Source organism: Xenopus laevis, chromosome 1S (assembly GCF_017654675.1).
Source record: "Xenopus laevis strain J_2021 chromosome 1S, Xenopus_laevis_v10.1, whole genome shotgun sequence".
In the NCBI taxonomy this organism is placed as follows: Eukaryota; Metazoa; Chordata; class Amphibia; order Anura; family Pipidae; genus Xenopus; species Xenopus laevis.
In genome coordinates, this window is record NC_054372.1 from 18,058,482 (window position 1) to 18,076,703 (window position 18,222).

The window sequence follows — 18,222 nt, forward strand, 5'->3', positions numbered from 1 at the left end:
CAATTAGTTTGGGGCTGGGCCGATTCAGCTTGGGAGCAGGCTTGGTTGGATTGGGGGCAGGCAGGGCCTATCAAGGTTGGAGGAAAGCTGGGCCTATGAGAGTTGGGGGCAGGCTAGACCTATGGATTTGGGGATGGGCTGGACTCTCAAAGTTGGGGGCAGGCCAGGCAGCATCATGTGCTGAGGGAAATATTATCTGTGCTGCCCTGTGGTGCGGGGCCCCCCAGAGGTGCGGGGCCCAATTGGGCCCAATTGGTCCAATTGGCCTAAGGCCGGCCCTGTGCTTAGGAATAAAATTAGAAACCTTTCTCAAATCTTTCCTAAGCAGAAGAACATCAGAGCAGCCTCTTTCTTTCTCCTGACAACTTCCTTGACTACTTGGTGGTCAGACTGGTGGGAAACTGACCAGCAGGTGGCGCTGTTGTAACAGAATTCATTCCTATTAACAGTACATGTATCCCTTAATATCTTGGAATTAAAACAAAATAAATAATGAATGTACATTACAAAAGTGCTTAGAATAGCCCCCTCATCAATCTTACATTCACATGTTTTAAAGGTTTACTTTTTTTTGTCTTTTTTTTAAAAGGGACATTATGCAAGTCATTAAAGGGAAAAGCCTTTTCAACAAGAACTGCATGAAATAGGGCATGTGATTAACAAAGAGAAACAAAATGCTGGCTCAAACGTAGCAAATAAAAATGTTCATACAGCTGTAGTAATTCCAGGAGTCGGTGTAACCCCAAAAGTAATCACAAATATTTGTAGAAATTGGAATAAACAGCTTTCAGGCAGTGATTTTCAAACTGTAAATTTTCATTTATATTAGCAGTGTAAAACACTACGGGGGTTATTTATCAAAGTCCGAATTTATCTCAATATTTTCGGCTACAAACTCCGCTCAGGGTTTTTTACACTTATTTATTATTAAATTTTCCTGAAAATTTGCTTTGCAGGAAAAAAATCAGATTTTCATGATTTTTTCATCCGATTTTCACGAATTTCACAATTTTTTTGGAATTTTCACCCGAAAACTCTGAAAACTTCAGGGTATTGCACGAAACCCAGCGCACGTCAAAAAATCATTGGGACTTCTCCCATTGACTTATATGCAACCTCGACAGGTCTGAGATGCCGAATTTTCAGATTCCGACGTTTCCATCCTTAGGGTTTAATAAATTCCGAAAAAATCGTGATTTTTTAAAATTCCAATTTTATTAAAAAAAAAAATCACAAATTTTCTCTGATTTTTGCATTCGGAGTTTAGTCAATAACCACGTACATGTTTCGGGTAAAACCCGAAACAGAGTGCAGGGTGTTATGGGAATAAATAAATAAATCTCCAATAGCCAGGAACCTCCCCTATTTAGCTCTTAAAGTGACAAACACAATTTATACATAGTAGTACTAAACTTCGAAAAATATTTACAAAAAACTTTTATCTATTCATAGTAGTTTAAATCAAGCTATTTTATGGTGTTCATTTTATCCATCCATTAGGGTTATTTAAAAGTCTTTTTTGTCCATAGCAGGGAAATTGCCTATTCTTGGTCTATCCCTGGTGAATCATAAGTACTGCTAGAAAAAGCCTACTCAAAGGTTACGCTAGACATGTAGCATACAACGGTCATTACTATATATATATATATATATATATATATATATATATATATATATATATATATATATATATATATATATATATATATATATAACCAGCTTATTTAGGTGTAACTCCTGTATCAGTAGCGTTATATTTATGACACTAATGGATGGATCACATGGACACACCATAAAATGGACTTGATACTATGAATAGATAAAAGTTTAGATAGATAAAACAATTTTTCAAAATTTTGTACTACTATGTATAAAGTTTGTTTGTCCAAGTGCCCGGCCAATCCAAATCTGAAACCTAAAAATCATGTGACTTTTCGTCACACAACAAGGAAGTAAAAAAAAAAAAAATCAGCGTGATCAGTTTTCTTTCTCCCCTTGTTTTCTTAATTTGCATATGCAAATTACTATTCAGTTCAGTATTCGGCCAGTTCTTTTGGATTTGGCTGAATCCTAAACCATTGGATTTGGTGCATCTCTATTAATAAATTCTAATTCCCAATAATCTGCATAATAACATTATAGGCAATAAATGCTAATAAACACTAAACTGAGCTCTTACTACTGTATTATGAATAGTTTCCCAGTTGTATTATACATGTTACTATGTATAATACTTGTTTAAATACCTTATCTACTGCAATAGGCAAACTTTACTCTGACTGTTTGTGGAGTTGACTGTATTATGCTCTTCAGGAAAGTTGACTATTTCTGCCTTTACAATACGCTGGGAGGCAGATGTCATAAATATAGCAGCCAAGCATGAAAATAAAGAAAAAACAAAATGAAATGGATAAAGAAAGGGTGAAATCTAAATAAACACATAGGGGGCACATTTACTAAGCTCGAGTGAAGGAATAGAATAAAAAATACTTTGAATTTCGAAGTATTTTTTTTGGCTACTTCGACAATCGAAATTGGCTACTTCGACCACGACTTTGAATCGACGATTCGAAGTAAAAATCATTCGACTATTCGACCATTCGATAGTCGAAGTACTGTTTCTTTAAAAAAAACTTTGACCACCTACTTCGCCACCTAAAACCTACCGAGCATCAATGTTAGCCTATGGGGAAGGGGGAACGTCCCCATAGGCTTTCTAGCCAATTTCTGATTGAAGGAAAATCGTTCGATTGATGGATTAAAATCCTTCGAATCGTTCGATTCGAAGGATTTAATCGTTCGATCAAACAAATAGCGGTAAATCTAAATATCGAAGTCGAAGGATTTAACTTTGACGGTCGAATATCGAGGGTTAATTAACCCTCGATATTCAACCCTAAGTAAATATGCCCCATACACAAGAAAAAAAAGAAAACAAAGAAGTTAATATAAACATTTTAATATTTTTCTTCCTAACAGGTGGCAAAGGGTGTTATTTATCAAAGTCCGAATTTATCCCAATATTTTCTGTGATCAAATCCGCACTGGTTTTTTACGCTTATTTATTATAACATTTTCCTGAAAATTTGCTTTGCAGGAAAAAAATCAGATTTTTTCTGATTCTGATTTTTCCATATGATTTTCAAGATTTATTCCGAATTTTCACCCTAAAACTTTGGGTTATTGCATGAAACCCATCAAAAAATCATTCTGTGTATGGATGCTGGGTTTTCATTTGGAGGGGTTGAACTTACATAGTTACATAGTGTTGAAAAAAGACAAAGTCCATCAAGTTCAACCCCTCCAAATGAAAACCCAGCAAACATACACACACCCCTCCCTACTTTTAATTAAATTCTATATACCCATACCTATATTAACTATAGAGTTTAGTATCACAATAGCCTTTGATATTATGTCTGTCCAAGAAATCATCCAAGTCCCTCTTATAGTCATTAACTGAATCAGCATCACAACATCACAACTTGATGGACTTGATGTATTTTTTCAACCCAATTTAACTTTATAACTATAAAAAAACCATAAACACAACCAAGAAGATGACAGTATTGTTTTGGCCCTTAATAAGGTGAATATTACAGATAACCATGAAGCATACAATTTCAGAGCAATACATTGGTTACAGGGCCAACACTCACCAATGATTCTAATTAATTATACAGATCTCATGAATAGCTGTTGGACTGCTTGGTGGCTCTTTTGATTGACACTCTGGCTAAATTTGCTGAATATTATGCACTCATCACAACCTTTAATTGTAACATGCTGCATTAAACAAGAATTCCTTAGTTGAAATGTACCAGAAGATGCCTATGAGGCATAGGTAAGAATGATTACTATTAGTGCTATCGCTATGTAAGTGAATAATTACATTTTGCAATAGAATGGAATAATGCAAATAAAAAAAATATATACTGCCACATCCTAATATTAATATATTTTTTGGGTGGGAGACAAACTTTTTAGTAGAAACGCCAGATGGGATGATTACCTGAGATTGTTCAATTTCGGCTTTGTTTAATTTGATTCCAAGGATTTCAGCAGCAACTCTCTGAAAACACAGGAAAACCTACAAAGCGAGAGAACAAAAAAAGAGTTTAAATGATTAAAAGCAGACATCCTCTAGTTACTTTCAAATAAATCAGGTTTTTCCTGAACTGTAAACATTGTTGATATGTAAACACTGCATTTCAACTTCACAGTCCTTAAAATACCTTAAGACAGCCATGCATGGACCAACAATGACTTAGCCAACTTGGGAGCTAAAGACCATCTTGGGAGTTTGTTGGCTGGTGGGGTGCTTAGATGTAACTTACTGTTTTTTCTTCCTCATTATTCAAAGGACAGAAAACATAATAAATTTATACATGGAAACATTCAAAGGGAATTAGTGGGCACCTATCATCAAAAAATAGTTTACTCCGATTGGGGAAAACATACTTTTTTCTTTAGTCCCCACTTGTGCTAAGGAACCCACACCAGGAGAGAGCTTTATTAGCCTGCACACTCACTGGGGAAAGCAATTTTTGGACAATAGGTGCATGAGGTTGCATTGGTGACCCAGCTGTGCTTAAGAAGTAGCATCAACTGGCATACAGTTAGGTCCATAAATATTTGGACAGACAACTTTTTTTTCTAATTTTGGTTCTGTACATTACCACAATGAATTTTAAATGTAGTGATTGTGTTTAAAAAAAAAAAAAAGGCTTTAGTTCCTCACATTTTTATGCAATATTTTGCAACTGCATCTGAGGTGTTTCATTTAAAATGTATTATGGTAATGTACAAACCCAAAATTAGAAAAAAGTTGTCTCTGTCCAAATATTTATGGGCCTAACTGTAAATATTTAAGGCCATGAGGAAGTCTATGTTGGGGAAAAAAACGCGTTAGGCTACCAATTTGGACTGTGAAATATAATAAGCTGACTGTAGTACAAAAAGTTGTAAATGCAATATTTTTATTCAATAAAAAGTTTTGCCATTGATTTTACACCATGGAAGAGCGCCCCTCTCTCATTTCGATTATAAACACTTCAGGTACAGGGTATGCACTTAATAAAAAAGTAAATTCACACAAGCTGGAGAAAGTAACAAATCCTTTGAAAGGTCATAAGAAGTTCCATGTAATATTACCTTTAAAGGAATTTTCTAATCCTATTCTTTACAACAAATAAACAACTTTGAGCTGGACTAAGGATTTATGTAGAGCAGTGATCCCCAACCAGTGGCCCAGAAGCAACATGTTGTTTTCTGACCCCTTGGATGTTGCTCGAGTGACCTCAAAGCAGATGCTTCTTTTTGAACTCCTGGCTCGAGGGCAAGCTTTAAGGTGGCCATAGACGCAAAGATCAGCTCGTTTGGCGATTGGCGACATCGCCAAACGAGTGGATCTTTCCCCGATAAGGCATTGACGAGCATGGCTATATCGGGGGTAATCTGAACTATCCGATTATGATGCGCAATTGGCTCTGGCGGGATCGGTCGGGTCAAAATCAAACCTGTCCGATCAACCAAACGACCGATCTCCGCCGGACGAAAGATGTCGGCATTCTCCACACACGACCCGAAAATCGTACGAAACCTCAATTCGTACGATAGGATTAGTGATGGGCGAATTTATTCGCCAGATGCGAATTTGCGGCGAATTTGTGCGATTCGCGGCAGGCGAATAAATTCGCGAAACGCCCGCGAAAATTCGCATAAAAAATTCGCCGGCGTCAAAAATTCTTTTTTTTTTCGAAAAAACGGACGCCGGCGTCGAAAAAACGGGCGCCGGCGTCGAAAAAAAAATTCGCCCATCACTAGATAGGATCTGTGAGTCTATGGCCAGCTTTAGTTGCATAAATTATGTGTACTGCCAAACAGCGCCTCGTTTAGGCCCCTAGTGAAGCCCACTAGGGGCTACTAATAACTACCCATATGTGGAACCCCCAGGAATTTTTTGCATGGTTATGTTGCTCTTTTAAATATGGCTCATGGGTAAAAAAAAGCATCATACAGAATAATGGTTCAGTAAATTGTGTAAAAAATTGGTATAGATCCATCTTAATGTAAACTCATATAGCAGCATATCAATAATTGTGTACAGGTATAGGACCTGTTATCCAGAAAGGGCAGGACCTGAATTTTTCAACATAAGGATAATTCTGTAAATTGAATCGCCATACCATAGGTCCACTAAAAAAATCTTTTAAACATTCAGGGGGTTATTATTCGAAATCCAAAATGTTCTCACTATTTTCTGAAAACCACTCCGACCAACTCTGCACAGACTTTCACCCCTATTTACCAATAAATTTTCTCAAAAATTACTTGTGCAGGAAAAGACTCGATAAAATCATGAAAAAAATCAGCATCGTACAATATTTTTTCAGATTAGTCACCAAAAACTGTCAGATTTGTTGCCTGAAACCGCGAAAGCTTCGGATTATTGAACCAAATTTAGAGCAGATCGGGATGTCTTCAAAATGTCAATGGGACATCTGCCATTGACTTCTACATGAACTCGCCAGTTCTAAGTTGGAGTACTTTTTATTTGTACTTTTAACACCATCGGGGGTTTAATAAACCTCAAAAACTGTTTTTTCCCCTTTAAAAGTCTGACCAGAAAAAATCAGACTTTAATAAATAATCCCGTGAATAAACACAACATGATTGTTTTACCTCCATTAAAGATTCATTATATCTTGGGATCAAGAACAAAGTTTTGCATTCTTATTGCAGAAAAAAAGGAAATCAATTTCAATAATTTAAATTATTTGTTTAAAATGGAGTATATAGGTGATGTCCTTCCTGTTATTCGGAGCTTTGTCGATTATGGGTTTCCAGATAACGGATCCCATGTATGTAAGAAATTAAACAAAAATTAAAGAAAAGCAACCTGTAGCCATCCAAAGACAGTCTTGCTTTCCGGCCAGTAGAAATATTATTGCTTTTATCTTTTCTATGATTGAACTGACTTGGTCATTTTCTCTGTACTATACTTGATACTATTCTATGTTTTGTATGTACAGAGCAAAGGTAAAGCTTTATAAATGTGACTACGTTTGTCTGAAAATTGGTAGATGAAAGACTTTTATACAAAATGCCTGGTGGCAATGCTATGTGCAACTGTGGGCCAGACCTATGTATCCAAGGGAAGGAAAAAGAAGTGGAATAGCTGGAAAGAGAAACATATAATTAAAAATGAGGTAAACACTGAGGGTTGGTGTTATCATAGTCATTAAAAAGCTTTAATTCATCAGCTTACCAAAATTGCCTTTTAAAGTGAAAAAGAAAAACATGCATCCACACTAACTTTGTATTGCCAATCCTCCATGTTTCTTATTTGTTGTCATGGACAATTAAGTTTAATAGTTGCTGTATGCATTAGTCTCGTGATTAATAATGTTTGGTTGCTAAAGATTTACTGATGGAATTGGTGGCTTTGGCCTGTTGATGAAGTCCAAGTTTATATGTCACAAGACATCAGTTTATGACTTGTCATCTCCTGCCGTTCTGCGCTGATGTACAACCGGCTCAAGAATGCGCTTAAAGGGCATGTAAAGTCTAAAATAGAATAAGGCTAGAAATGCTGTATTTTGTATACTAAATATAAACATGAACTTACTGCACCACAAGCCTAATCAAACAAATAATTTATGCTTTCAAAGTTGGCTACAGGGGGTCACCATCTTGTAACTTTGTTATACATCTTTGCAAGACTAAGACTGTGCACATGCTCAGTGTGGTCTGGGCTGCTTATGGATCGTCATAAACAAAGCTGCTTGAGTTCTGCATGGCTGGGAAGTAAGGCGGGGCTCCCCCCTGCTGTTCATAAGTATGATTGTTTCCCTGCTCAGCAGTTAGGGACCGTCTGACAATTCCTATCGACAGCAGTAAATGAATTTCACTGCATACAGTCAGGCTTCTTATAAAAACAGTACACATTTTTTAATTAAAGTATATTGGAGATAGGTTTCTTTTTCATTAAAGAATGCAAAAATGGGATTTTATTTTTTTGCCTTTACATGCCCTTTAAAAAGCAAAGGCTGGAATTTTACCATCTTAAGGGCATACTGTCATCACACTGGCTCACTAACTTTTTATATTTTAGAAAATAATTCAAGTTAATATTAACTTTATTTACTATAAATGGCTGTGCCATTTTCATTAATAAAGTAAACACATTCATTTCTGGAAATGCATGCCACATTCTGGATAACAGGTCCCATACCTGTATGCTTTTTTGAAGCAAAGCGAAACATGGTTACATATAATGCAAAATATTCCATGTGGAAAGAAAGAACTTGACTCTTCCATCCCTTTAACAAACGTTAATTATTTGAATCATTTTTTATTATGGAGGACCTGGGAGTCACACATTTCTGAAGATCTGAAGGGAAGCAAATAATGTAGATAAGTATAATGTGGGTGAATGTAATCGGAAAAACTGTTTGCAAATTTTGCCTTTACGAACATTTTGCAAATCCTTTGCCCCTCCCGGGACAGTAGGACTGCGATTGCAAATTTTATAGTTTGCAATAGTGCACAGTGAATGTAATAAAATTTCTTACGTTTACTCCAATAGTTTACTCCACCTTCAAGCTCATCCTAAAAGCTTTGCAATGCAATAAAAGAATAATGAAGAATATTACATTGCAACATGCAAATTGATATTCTTACTTGTTTGCAAATGTGTGCTCTTTGCAAATTTTATTATACTTCCCTATATTCGGCAAATTCACTAAAGGACGAAGTGGCCATTACTAGCCAAAATTTGCCAGAAATACAATCCGCAGGGACATCGCCAATTTACTAACAGGTGTAGAAGATAATTCACTAGTGAAATAGCTCAGCCCTTAAGAAGTGTCTCACTCCTTTGCCAGACGAACAATCGTTACTCCGCAAATTCACTAAATTGCGAATTTTCCATTATGTTATCCCTTTCACCAGAGTCTACTTTGCCATGTTATATGTGGAGAACTGATAAGATGAAGATACATCCTCCTCAATCTTATGTCAGTGACATCATATCCTGTATGCCGAAAAGTCATAAAGACTAAACACTGGTGATTTTTCATATATTAAGGTGGGATTGTGTTTAAAAGTCGTAACTGTTAAATATATATTTTTTTAATATATTTTTTTTTAACCATTTGAATGTCATGCCACATTTGTTTTAGGGTGGGCTCATGTCTAGGACAATAGAGGATCTATTTTAAATAATAAGTGGCCACTTCAAGCATTTGCCATCATCTCTAATAAAGACATATATATATGACCTATAAGTACCCGCCTAAGCATAAGTGTGTTAGAGTTTCGCTAGGCAAAAATGAACGCTATCGAAAGTTCGATATGAAATGCTCGTGCTGACGAATGTACGCTGGCGTTCATCTGCCAAGACATAACTTTGATGTGATTTGTGCTCTGATAAATTTTAATCACTCTTTACTGCTGTTCTGCAAGTTGGAGTGATATCACCCCCTCACTTTTTCCCCCCAGCAGCCAAACAAAAGAACAATGGGAAAGTAACCAGATAGCAGCTCCCTAACACAAGATAACAGCTGTCTGGTCGATCTAAGAACAACACACAATAGTAAAAACCCATGTCCCACTGAGACACATTCAGTTACATTGAGAATGAAAAACAGCAGCCTGCCAGAAAGCATTTCTCTCCTAAAGTGCAGGCACAAGTCACATGAATGGGGGCAGCTGGGAAATTGACAAAATGTCTAGCCCCATGTCAGATTTCAAAATTGAATATAAAAAAATCTGTTTGCTCTTTTGAGAAATGGATTTCAGTGCAGAATTCTGCTGGAGTAGCACTATTAACTGATGCATATTGAAACATGTTTTCCGATGACAGGATCCTTTTAAGGGTACAGACCTGAAGATCTGCTGTGTGGCATCTTGTTGTCCTCGCTCTAGTCAGAGTGCAAGGTTTTTAAGAGATTGCACTAATGGTGTGTAAAAAAGTAAGCCTTTCTACACCTACAAGGTCCTGTTTTAGGGGTTCGAGGTGAAATAAGGATTAAATTATTTTTTAAAAAGTACTTGGCAAGTAAGTGAACTAGTTCTATTGACAGTAACTGGTATGGCCAGACAAGAACCACAGGAAAAAAAAATTACCATTCTGTTAATTGTAGTAGAGAGACACTCTTCTTGCCAAGTGAACTGACAAGTATTTGCATTTTTACATTTAGAAAGAGTAAACTCTTGCTTGTTAATTGACTAAGCATGGGCTGAATTACTCAATTATGCTCAATTAAATATATTAGGTCTTATAAAAATATCCAGGCTTACTTGTCAATTATCCTAAATTAAAGTTATTAGCTTTTAATAAAAAAATATCTCAGTAAGCGAAATATTATGGTCTATTAACGCGGATATTGCAAATAGTGTTAGCTGTGTGTCAGCTACTGAGGTAAAGTGAGAAGCAGGGATGGCCAGAGTCACAAAACTAAAGTGAAAAGGTTGATTTATATCGCTGGCTCTGCTTTAGACCTTTGTAATTAGTGATCAATATATGTATGCCTATAAATAGCAAGGATTATATCCAAACCATAAATAAGTTAAAGGCCATCAACTTTGTCAAAACTAACAAAATTTCTGGAAACACTGGGGTATATAAGAATGTTGTCTGATGATCGATGTAATTATGTGTACAGATCTGGAACTTAAGTATGTTATGTTACTTTCCATACGAGACAGTTATGGGTAATAAATGGGCAACATGACGGCTCTGTAGTTAGTACTATTATCTTTATAACTGGAGTACTATTGAAAGGAGTCTAGATCTAGTCTATTTTTTTTCCACGTCTGTGTGAGTTTCCTTCTTAATTGCAAAATATACAGGCAGGTTAAACTACTCCTGACGAAACTGTCCCTAGTAGAATTGTGAATGTATCAGAATGTAAGCATCACTGGTGCAAGGACAGATGTGAGCAATAAAGTGCAGTAAAGTGCTGTAAAGTGCAACATTTCAGATCTACATAAAGCATAATAATATTACAGTAGATAAACATAATTACACTGATATTTGTCCAATTTATTTATTTTTTACTCCTTAACTTCAGATTTTTCCCACTCCTGCATATACATACTAATAGCAGCGCACTTATGTTTCCCAAAAAGCTGCAGTCAGGGGTCAGTCAGTTAGGTACAGACATGGAGTCTCAAACCCAGAACTAGTTGCAGCTCACTCTTCTGCCTATAACAACAACCTTTTGCTTCAGGTGGAGCCCTCCGCTACTCAGGTGCCAACAGGTCTTAATGTGAGAGGACCAAGGAGAGAGTTCTGGCCACACCCCTGGCCACCAGGTACCCTTAAAGATACATGCAAAGCCCACACTCATGGGACCAGAAGAAAGTGCCTGATTTTATAAGCACCATTTATGCATTTCAGTATTGGCTGAATCAAAAAAATATTTTTCTATATTGCTTCCTATGTTTAAGTTTTGTTTGTGAAAATTCTCATTCATCCAGGTCATGATATATCTATAGAAATACGTCAAATCAACTGGACTTTTTATTTATTTTTTTTCGTTGAAGACGTTTCACCAGTCATCCAACTGGCTTTCTCAATTCGGAATAACTTGTAAATCTTCCGTCAAGAATATATATCCTCTGGAATGTTGTTCCAATTAGCAAAATCTGTTAATCCTAATCCACAATGTCATATGTCATTAAATTAGGTGTTGATTGTATTAGCAAGATCGGAGCTTTGATGTGTTATTAAGACTTCCCGGGAGAGGTGCCAAAACAGCATTGTATGTGGCACATACAATAGATGTCGCACACCCCCCTGCCTCTATTCAGACTTGGTTTTTCAGTTTTACAGAGGATATATATTCTCTAAGGAAGATTTACAAATTATTCTGAATTGAGAAAGCCAATTGAATGACTGGTGAAACGTCGTTGATTTGACTTATTTCTTTAGATATGTTTAAGTTTTAAAACTGAAAACAGTTCTAATTTGTCTATTCTCCACCGAAAACCTGTCAAATTCAAGTAGAGGTTAATGACAGAGGTCCCTTGAACTATTTGAAGATGTTAATAGTAGTGTTGAGCCATATTTTTGCCAAGTTTCACTTACAAAATTATGCCCCATAGACTCCAATGGGAGAAAAAAAAATTTTTGTTCCTCCTCAATTCGAAGTTTAAAAAAAATCCAAATTACTCAAATTATAAATAACCCCCATAGTGTATATATATATGCTGTACGTAGTTTATACAACTAGTATTATGATTATCAACACCTTCATGCACATATTATGTTGCTAATTTGTAACTAACATGGGAAATATAATGCTGCTGGCCATAGTACTCAATACTATTAAAAATATATTCATTTTGTAAATGTATTTAACTTCAAGGTATAAGTCAGTTAGAAAAATAAGGAAACGCTGTGTAAGCTTTTTGGAAACACTTGCAGCAGTCAAAATACTTTATTTTTAAGGGCAAATGTTAATCCTATAAGCCCGAGTTCCAAAAATGTTGCTCTGAAAGAGAAAATGCATAATTCAAGTGTGAGGTATATTATTTAGTTTCTCCCATTATATACCCACTGGAAGTAGAGCCAAACCTAACACACAATGCCATGTTTCATTGCAAAGTGCATGGTGCTCAAGCCGTGTACAGGTTTTATTGTGTACATTCCAGTTTCTCCAAATCTGATCCTGAGGTGACTGGAAGCTACATTGAACAGTTTCTGTTTTTATTGCTTACAGTCCCCCATAATGGTGTTGACTCAATGCTGTCAAATTATAGGGCAAATATATTCACAAGCATTTAAGGACAACCAGGCTCTTTGAGCAAATATAGGGAAAAAAAAACTTAAACTGATTTCCTGAGGAAGGGACCCTACTGGCTTGTAAAAACCTGTAAATTTGCAAATCTAGTAAGTCTGCATAATGGTGTCATTTGATTATCAACTAAAAATGCCCACGTACTCTATAAAAAGCTTTATTTAAAAATGATATTGGAGGTCTTTAATTGGTATACTCTGGGGATTTTTTATTTTCCAACAAGGAATTTAAAATGCTTGAATTATCTGATTTACTGTAATATACCCGGGCACCGCAAAGCATCAATACACCAAGAAATATGGACTGAAAGCTATAGTCCTTAGTATGACAGCATGGACACAACTGCAGAACAGTCGCTCACCAAGAAAAGACATTCAATGCCAATGAATAAAAATGCTTAGCTGGGTAATATGTATACTAATATGAGGGGTCCCCAACCAGTGGCTAGTGAGCCACCAAGCAGGTGCTTATTTTTCAATTCCTGGCTGTTTTGGTTGCATAAAAACCAGATGTACTGCCAAACAGAATAGATAATAAGAAGGGCGCACTCCCGTCGTGTGAAATCTTCATGAACAATTTATTAATTGTAGATAAAATGCACTTACGATATTTGCAGGCATCAATAGCGTATAAAAACACAATGGGAAGATTCGATTTCCATCAATGTGCTTTCCAAAGATTCAAGTCCCCATACCAAGGCGTTCCGTCACTCAAGGTGACTTCGTCAGGGTCCATATAAATAGTGCTCCAATTACCATCAGGTGAATTTTGCTTCTGTTGCCTCAATTTGCCAAATTTGCATGTGTTAGAAATTACAACCAATCAGGCAGATTTCCAAATGCTAAACTCACAGGAAGTTCCTCAACGCAGTGGAGGCCGGGCAACGCTTCCTGGTCATTACGTTGCTGCCCACAAATGCAATATACTTGTTCCTACTGCCAAACAGAGCCTCCTCAAGGCTGACAATACTCATAGGGGCAACCAAATATCTAATCACAGCACTTATTTGGCACCCCCAGGAACTTCTTGCATGCTTGTATTGCTCTCCAACTTTTAATATTAGAATGTTGCTCATGGGTAAATCAACATGTCCTCCTTGCACGTCTGTTTAGTGGCACTTCCTTTCTTGTGCCTCCTGTTCTGAATTTCATTAATTTTATTGATGCAGGGAAACCCTGGAGCTACCATCATCTCCAAAGTAGGCAGTGGGTACCGCTCACAGTGTTGCTGCACCAAAGGAATAGGATGAAAAATGCTCTTTGCATACTGTGTGGTTATCACAATTCTGGAACTTTCAGTGAGTTTATGCAAATTTGTGCAAAACGGTGATCACAACCGACCATGGGGCAAATTTACTAAAGGGTGAAGTGACTAACGCTGGCATAAATTCTCTAGCAAATGAGATAGACTCTAGCGCTACTTCGCACTCTAACGCCAGGCGAATTTTCGATCTGGCGAATGGACATAACTACGCAAATTCACTAAGATGCAGATTTTAATGAACGTTACCTCTTGCGCCAGACTTGCCTTCGCCACCTCAGACCAGGCGCAATAGAGTAGATGATAGGGTGATAGGCTGCAAAAGATTGTAAATTTTTTTTAGGCTACCCCGGCTTCCCCCCTGCATTTCCTTACATATGGCACATAAACTATACACTGGGCTTCCCGCCGTATGCAAATTAGCCAACGCTAGCGCAACTTCGCAACTTTGCCTTGTGGAGACTATTTACCAATTTTTGATGATGTTGGGAAAAAAACGTAAACAGTAGAATAAAAATGTGACAAAACTCATCAAACTTTTTTTTCTTGAATGCTAACTTATTTAATAGAAAAACGCAACAGGATATTCCTATGCTTGTTTTTTTTCAAGAATAACATTCACGAGGTGAATAAATAAATAAAATTGTTAGAGACTATTCTCATTGACTTCTATTGAACCATGCCAGATTTTACTTGCTGAGCAATTTTGGTGAAGTTTTTCATGGTTTTTTCTTAGATCTCAGCTATTCATGGTTTCAAAAAATACTGTTTATTTTTCATTTTTCTAAACTCTAATTCTAATTCTATTTTTGATAGTTCAATCCCTTAATTCCGGAGCTTCAAACCATCTCTGTCAGTAACATTAGCACAAGGACTATTCGTAGGGAGCATAGGTTTTTATGGTTGATCAAATGCAAAAAAACCTAACATCACCATGTACAATGCCAAGCATCAGCTGGAGTGGTGTAAAGGTCACTACCATTGCACTCTAAAAAAAAGTGGAAAACTGTCCTCTGGAATGAAAAATGGCATTTCACTATCCAGCTGTTGGATGTAAATATCTGGGTTTGATAGATGTCAGTAGAGCATAACCTGCCTGAATGAATAATGCAGATGTTTAGTGGAGGAGGTCTTGGACAATTTTTTATGGTTGGGGCTAGACTCCCTGGTTCCAGTGAAAGCAAACTTTAAAGCTAAAACATATAATAACATTCTTGATTCCATGCTTCTGACTTTGTGGCAACAGTTTTGGGGGGGCTGCTCTTTTCTGTTTCAGCTCAATAGTGCTCTAAACATAGCAAAGTCTGTACAGAATGGGTTTGCGGAGACGGGAGTTGAAGAACTTGACTGTCAGACAGAGACCCTAACCTCAACCCAACTTAAGGGCTGGGACATACTGGGCGATTTGGGGAGATTTAGTCGCCTGGCGACTAATCGCCGCATCTTTCCACGACCAATCTTCCCCGAATGCCTCCCCTCGCTCTGCGCCTGACTAAAATGAAAAATCGCCTGCGCTAATCACACGCGGCGATTCGTTTTCCAAAGTCGCCCGAAGTTTCCTCGTGAGGCAACTTCGGGCAACTTCGGAAAACGAATCGCCGCGTGTGATTAGCGCAGACGATTTTTCATTTTAGCCAGGCACAGAGCGAGGGGAGGCATTCGGGGAGAAAAGTCGCGGCGATTAGTCGCCAGGCGACTAAATCTCCCCAAATCGCCCAGTGTGTCCCAGCCCTAAATGCTATGCAATGTATTGGAATGCAAATTGGGAGCCAGGCCTGATCCCAAACATTAGTACCCAACACAATGTTGTAGCTTAATGGAATAAAATACATTATTTAAAACCCTGTAATATCTTTTAAGTTACCTGTAATTATAACTGCTACTGAATGCAGTATTTGTCTGACCATTAGGTTATTTATCAAAATGGGAAAAGTTCTCACTATTTTCTGAAAACTACGCAGACCAAATCCAACTTTCGCCCCATTTATCAATACATTTTTCAGAAAATTTACTGTGCGTTAAAAAACATTAAAAAAAATCCGAATCGTATGAATTTTTTGGGATTTGTTGACTTTTTCTAATTTGACGGCCAAAACCTTCGACTTTTTTGGATTTGACATGCAAAAACCAAGAAATCATGAAATCTTCAGATTATTGAACGACCAGCGCAGATCAGGATATCAACGGGACATCTGCCATTGACTTCTACATGAACTCGGCACGTCTAAGTTGGAGAACTTTTTTTTTGGACTTTTAACTCCATCAGAGTTTAATAAATTTGGGTTTTTTCTTTCTACGAACAAAATTGTTTTTGCCCTTTAAAACTCAGACCAGAAAAAAAATCAGACTTTAATAAATAACTGAATAATGTTCTCTGCACTTGTCATTCTGATTCCTTAAAACAATGCAGTAAAAGTCAGCTGATTAACAGATCTGAAAAAGAAGTGATTTCTGAGTTTCAAGAGACAGAACCAGAGAACAGAAAGCAAAAAAACAAATACATCTTACGGTTGAAATTACGGGGCACATTTACCTAGGGTCGAATATCGGGGGTTAATTAACCCTCGATATTCGACCCTCGAAGTAAAATCCTTTGACTTTGAAGTCGAAGGATTTACCGCTATTCCTACAATCGAAGGAATAATCATTCGATCGAACGATTAAATCCTTCGAATCGAAGGATTTTAATCCATTGATCAAAGGATATTCCTTCGATCAGAAAATTGTTAGGAAGCCTATGGGGACCTTCCCCATAGGCTAACATTGGCCTCGGTAGGTTTTAGGTGGCGAACTAGGGGGTCGAAGAATTTTTTAAAGAGACAGTACTTTGACTATCGAACGATTTTTTGTTCGAATCGTTCGATTCGAAGTCGAAGGTAGTAGTCGAAGGTCGAAGTAGCCCATTGGATAGTCGAAGTAACCATATTCGACCATTCGAAATTCAAACTATTTTTCCTCTATTCCTTTACTCAAACTAAGTAAATGGGCCCCTACGTTTACGTTAACTATTAATTCTTTAAATTGTAACATTGCTAAATATTGTATAATATTTCTTAGAATTAAATCTTCTTTCACTATGCAAATAACAGTTTTTTTTTACCTAAAATATTTAGTTCTAATAATCTTAAAGGTTTATAAGTAAAAAGGAAATACCACTAATACTATTATTAGTTTAAAAAGGAAAAAAAAAACCACTTAATTGTGGTTTGAATCTGTACATAATACATTATAAAACCTGAATGGTAGACCTTTAATAAATGTCAACTGTGAATTATTACATTTGTTCACACACTTCATTTTCCATTTAAAATACGCCGGATTAACTTGTGACATATATGAACAAAATAGATCTTCCCTGTGTAAGAATTGGTGCCATAAACAAACTCTTAAAGACTCTCTAAGGTAGAGAGAATACAGAAATAACTGGTTACTTCGTTTTATTACTTTTTTTTCTGGTTTCCATCACACACAATTGATTGTCTGAAACAAATAATGATTACATCCCTTTATCAGATTTACAGACTTAAGTCTGTCAGAGCTTTGTGTGTATAATGCGATTCTCCAGGATTTGTAACATCCATTTCACGTGACATTGTACAGACACAAGTTCAGAAGTTCTCAAGCAGAAACGAGACTGCGGGACAGTGAAGAAAGTACCATTAAAGCCCTACAGCTAATGGTGGGTCATGGTGCCTCATTTCTAATACATGCAGGGGAAAGAAGAAAACCATCTGTGCCTATTTATTATCCTGAAAAATGGTGAAATTTCACGACCCCCCGAATTGGAAGAAATGTCAAGATGGATCGACTTTACTTACAAAGCACAAAATCCTAAATGGTATGAATGATAATATTTACATTAAAATGTATACTTTCTTATCTCCATAGAAATACCTGATGTCCCTACACAACTGCCATCTTCAGCTTTAAATATTTTGCAAGGGCACTTACGTGTAAATAAAAATTGGCCAAACCAGGGCTCGTTAGTTAAAACAACTAATTGTTAAAAGTTGAATGATTTCAAATGTGCAGAACAAATTATGAACAAAAACAATTACTTTATGGTTGTGGTAAAAACATTTTATAAGTGTTAATATATATTATACAGGTGTGGGATCCGTTATCCGGAAACCTGTTATCCAGAAAGCTCTGA

At 36.7% G+C, this 18,222-nt stretch overlaps 1 protein-coding gene across 1 annotated transcript in view; it reads right to left on the minus strand.

The window, feature by feature from the left end:
- LOC108704175 (ras-related protein Rab-28-like) overlaps window positions 1-18,222 on the minus strand; it is a 74,847-nt gene that overhangs the window by 1,474 nt on the left and 55,151 nt on the right. The window contains exon 6 of the mRNA XM_041577822.1: window positions 4,013-4,090. Coding sequence (XP_041433756.1) covers window positions 4,013-4,090 — 78 coding nt within the window. The remainder of the gene's footprint in view (window positions 1-4,012; window positions 4,091-18,222) is intronic.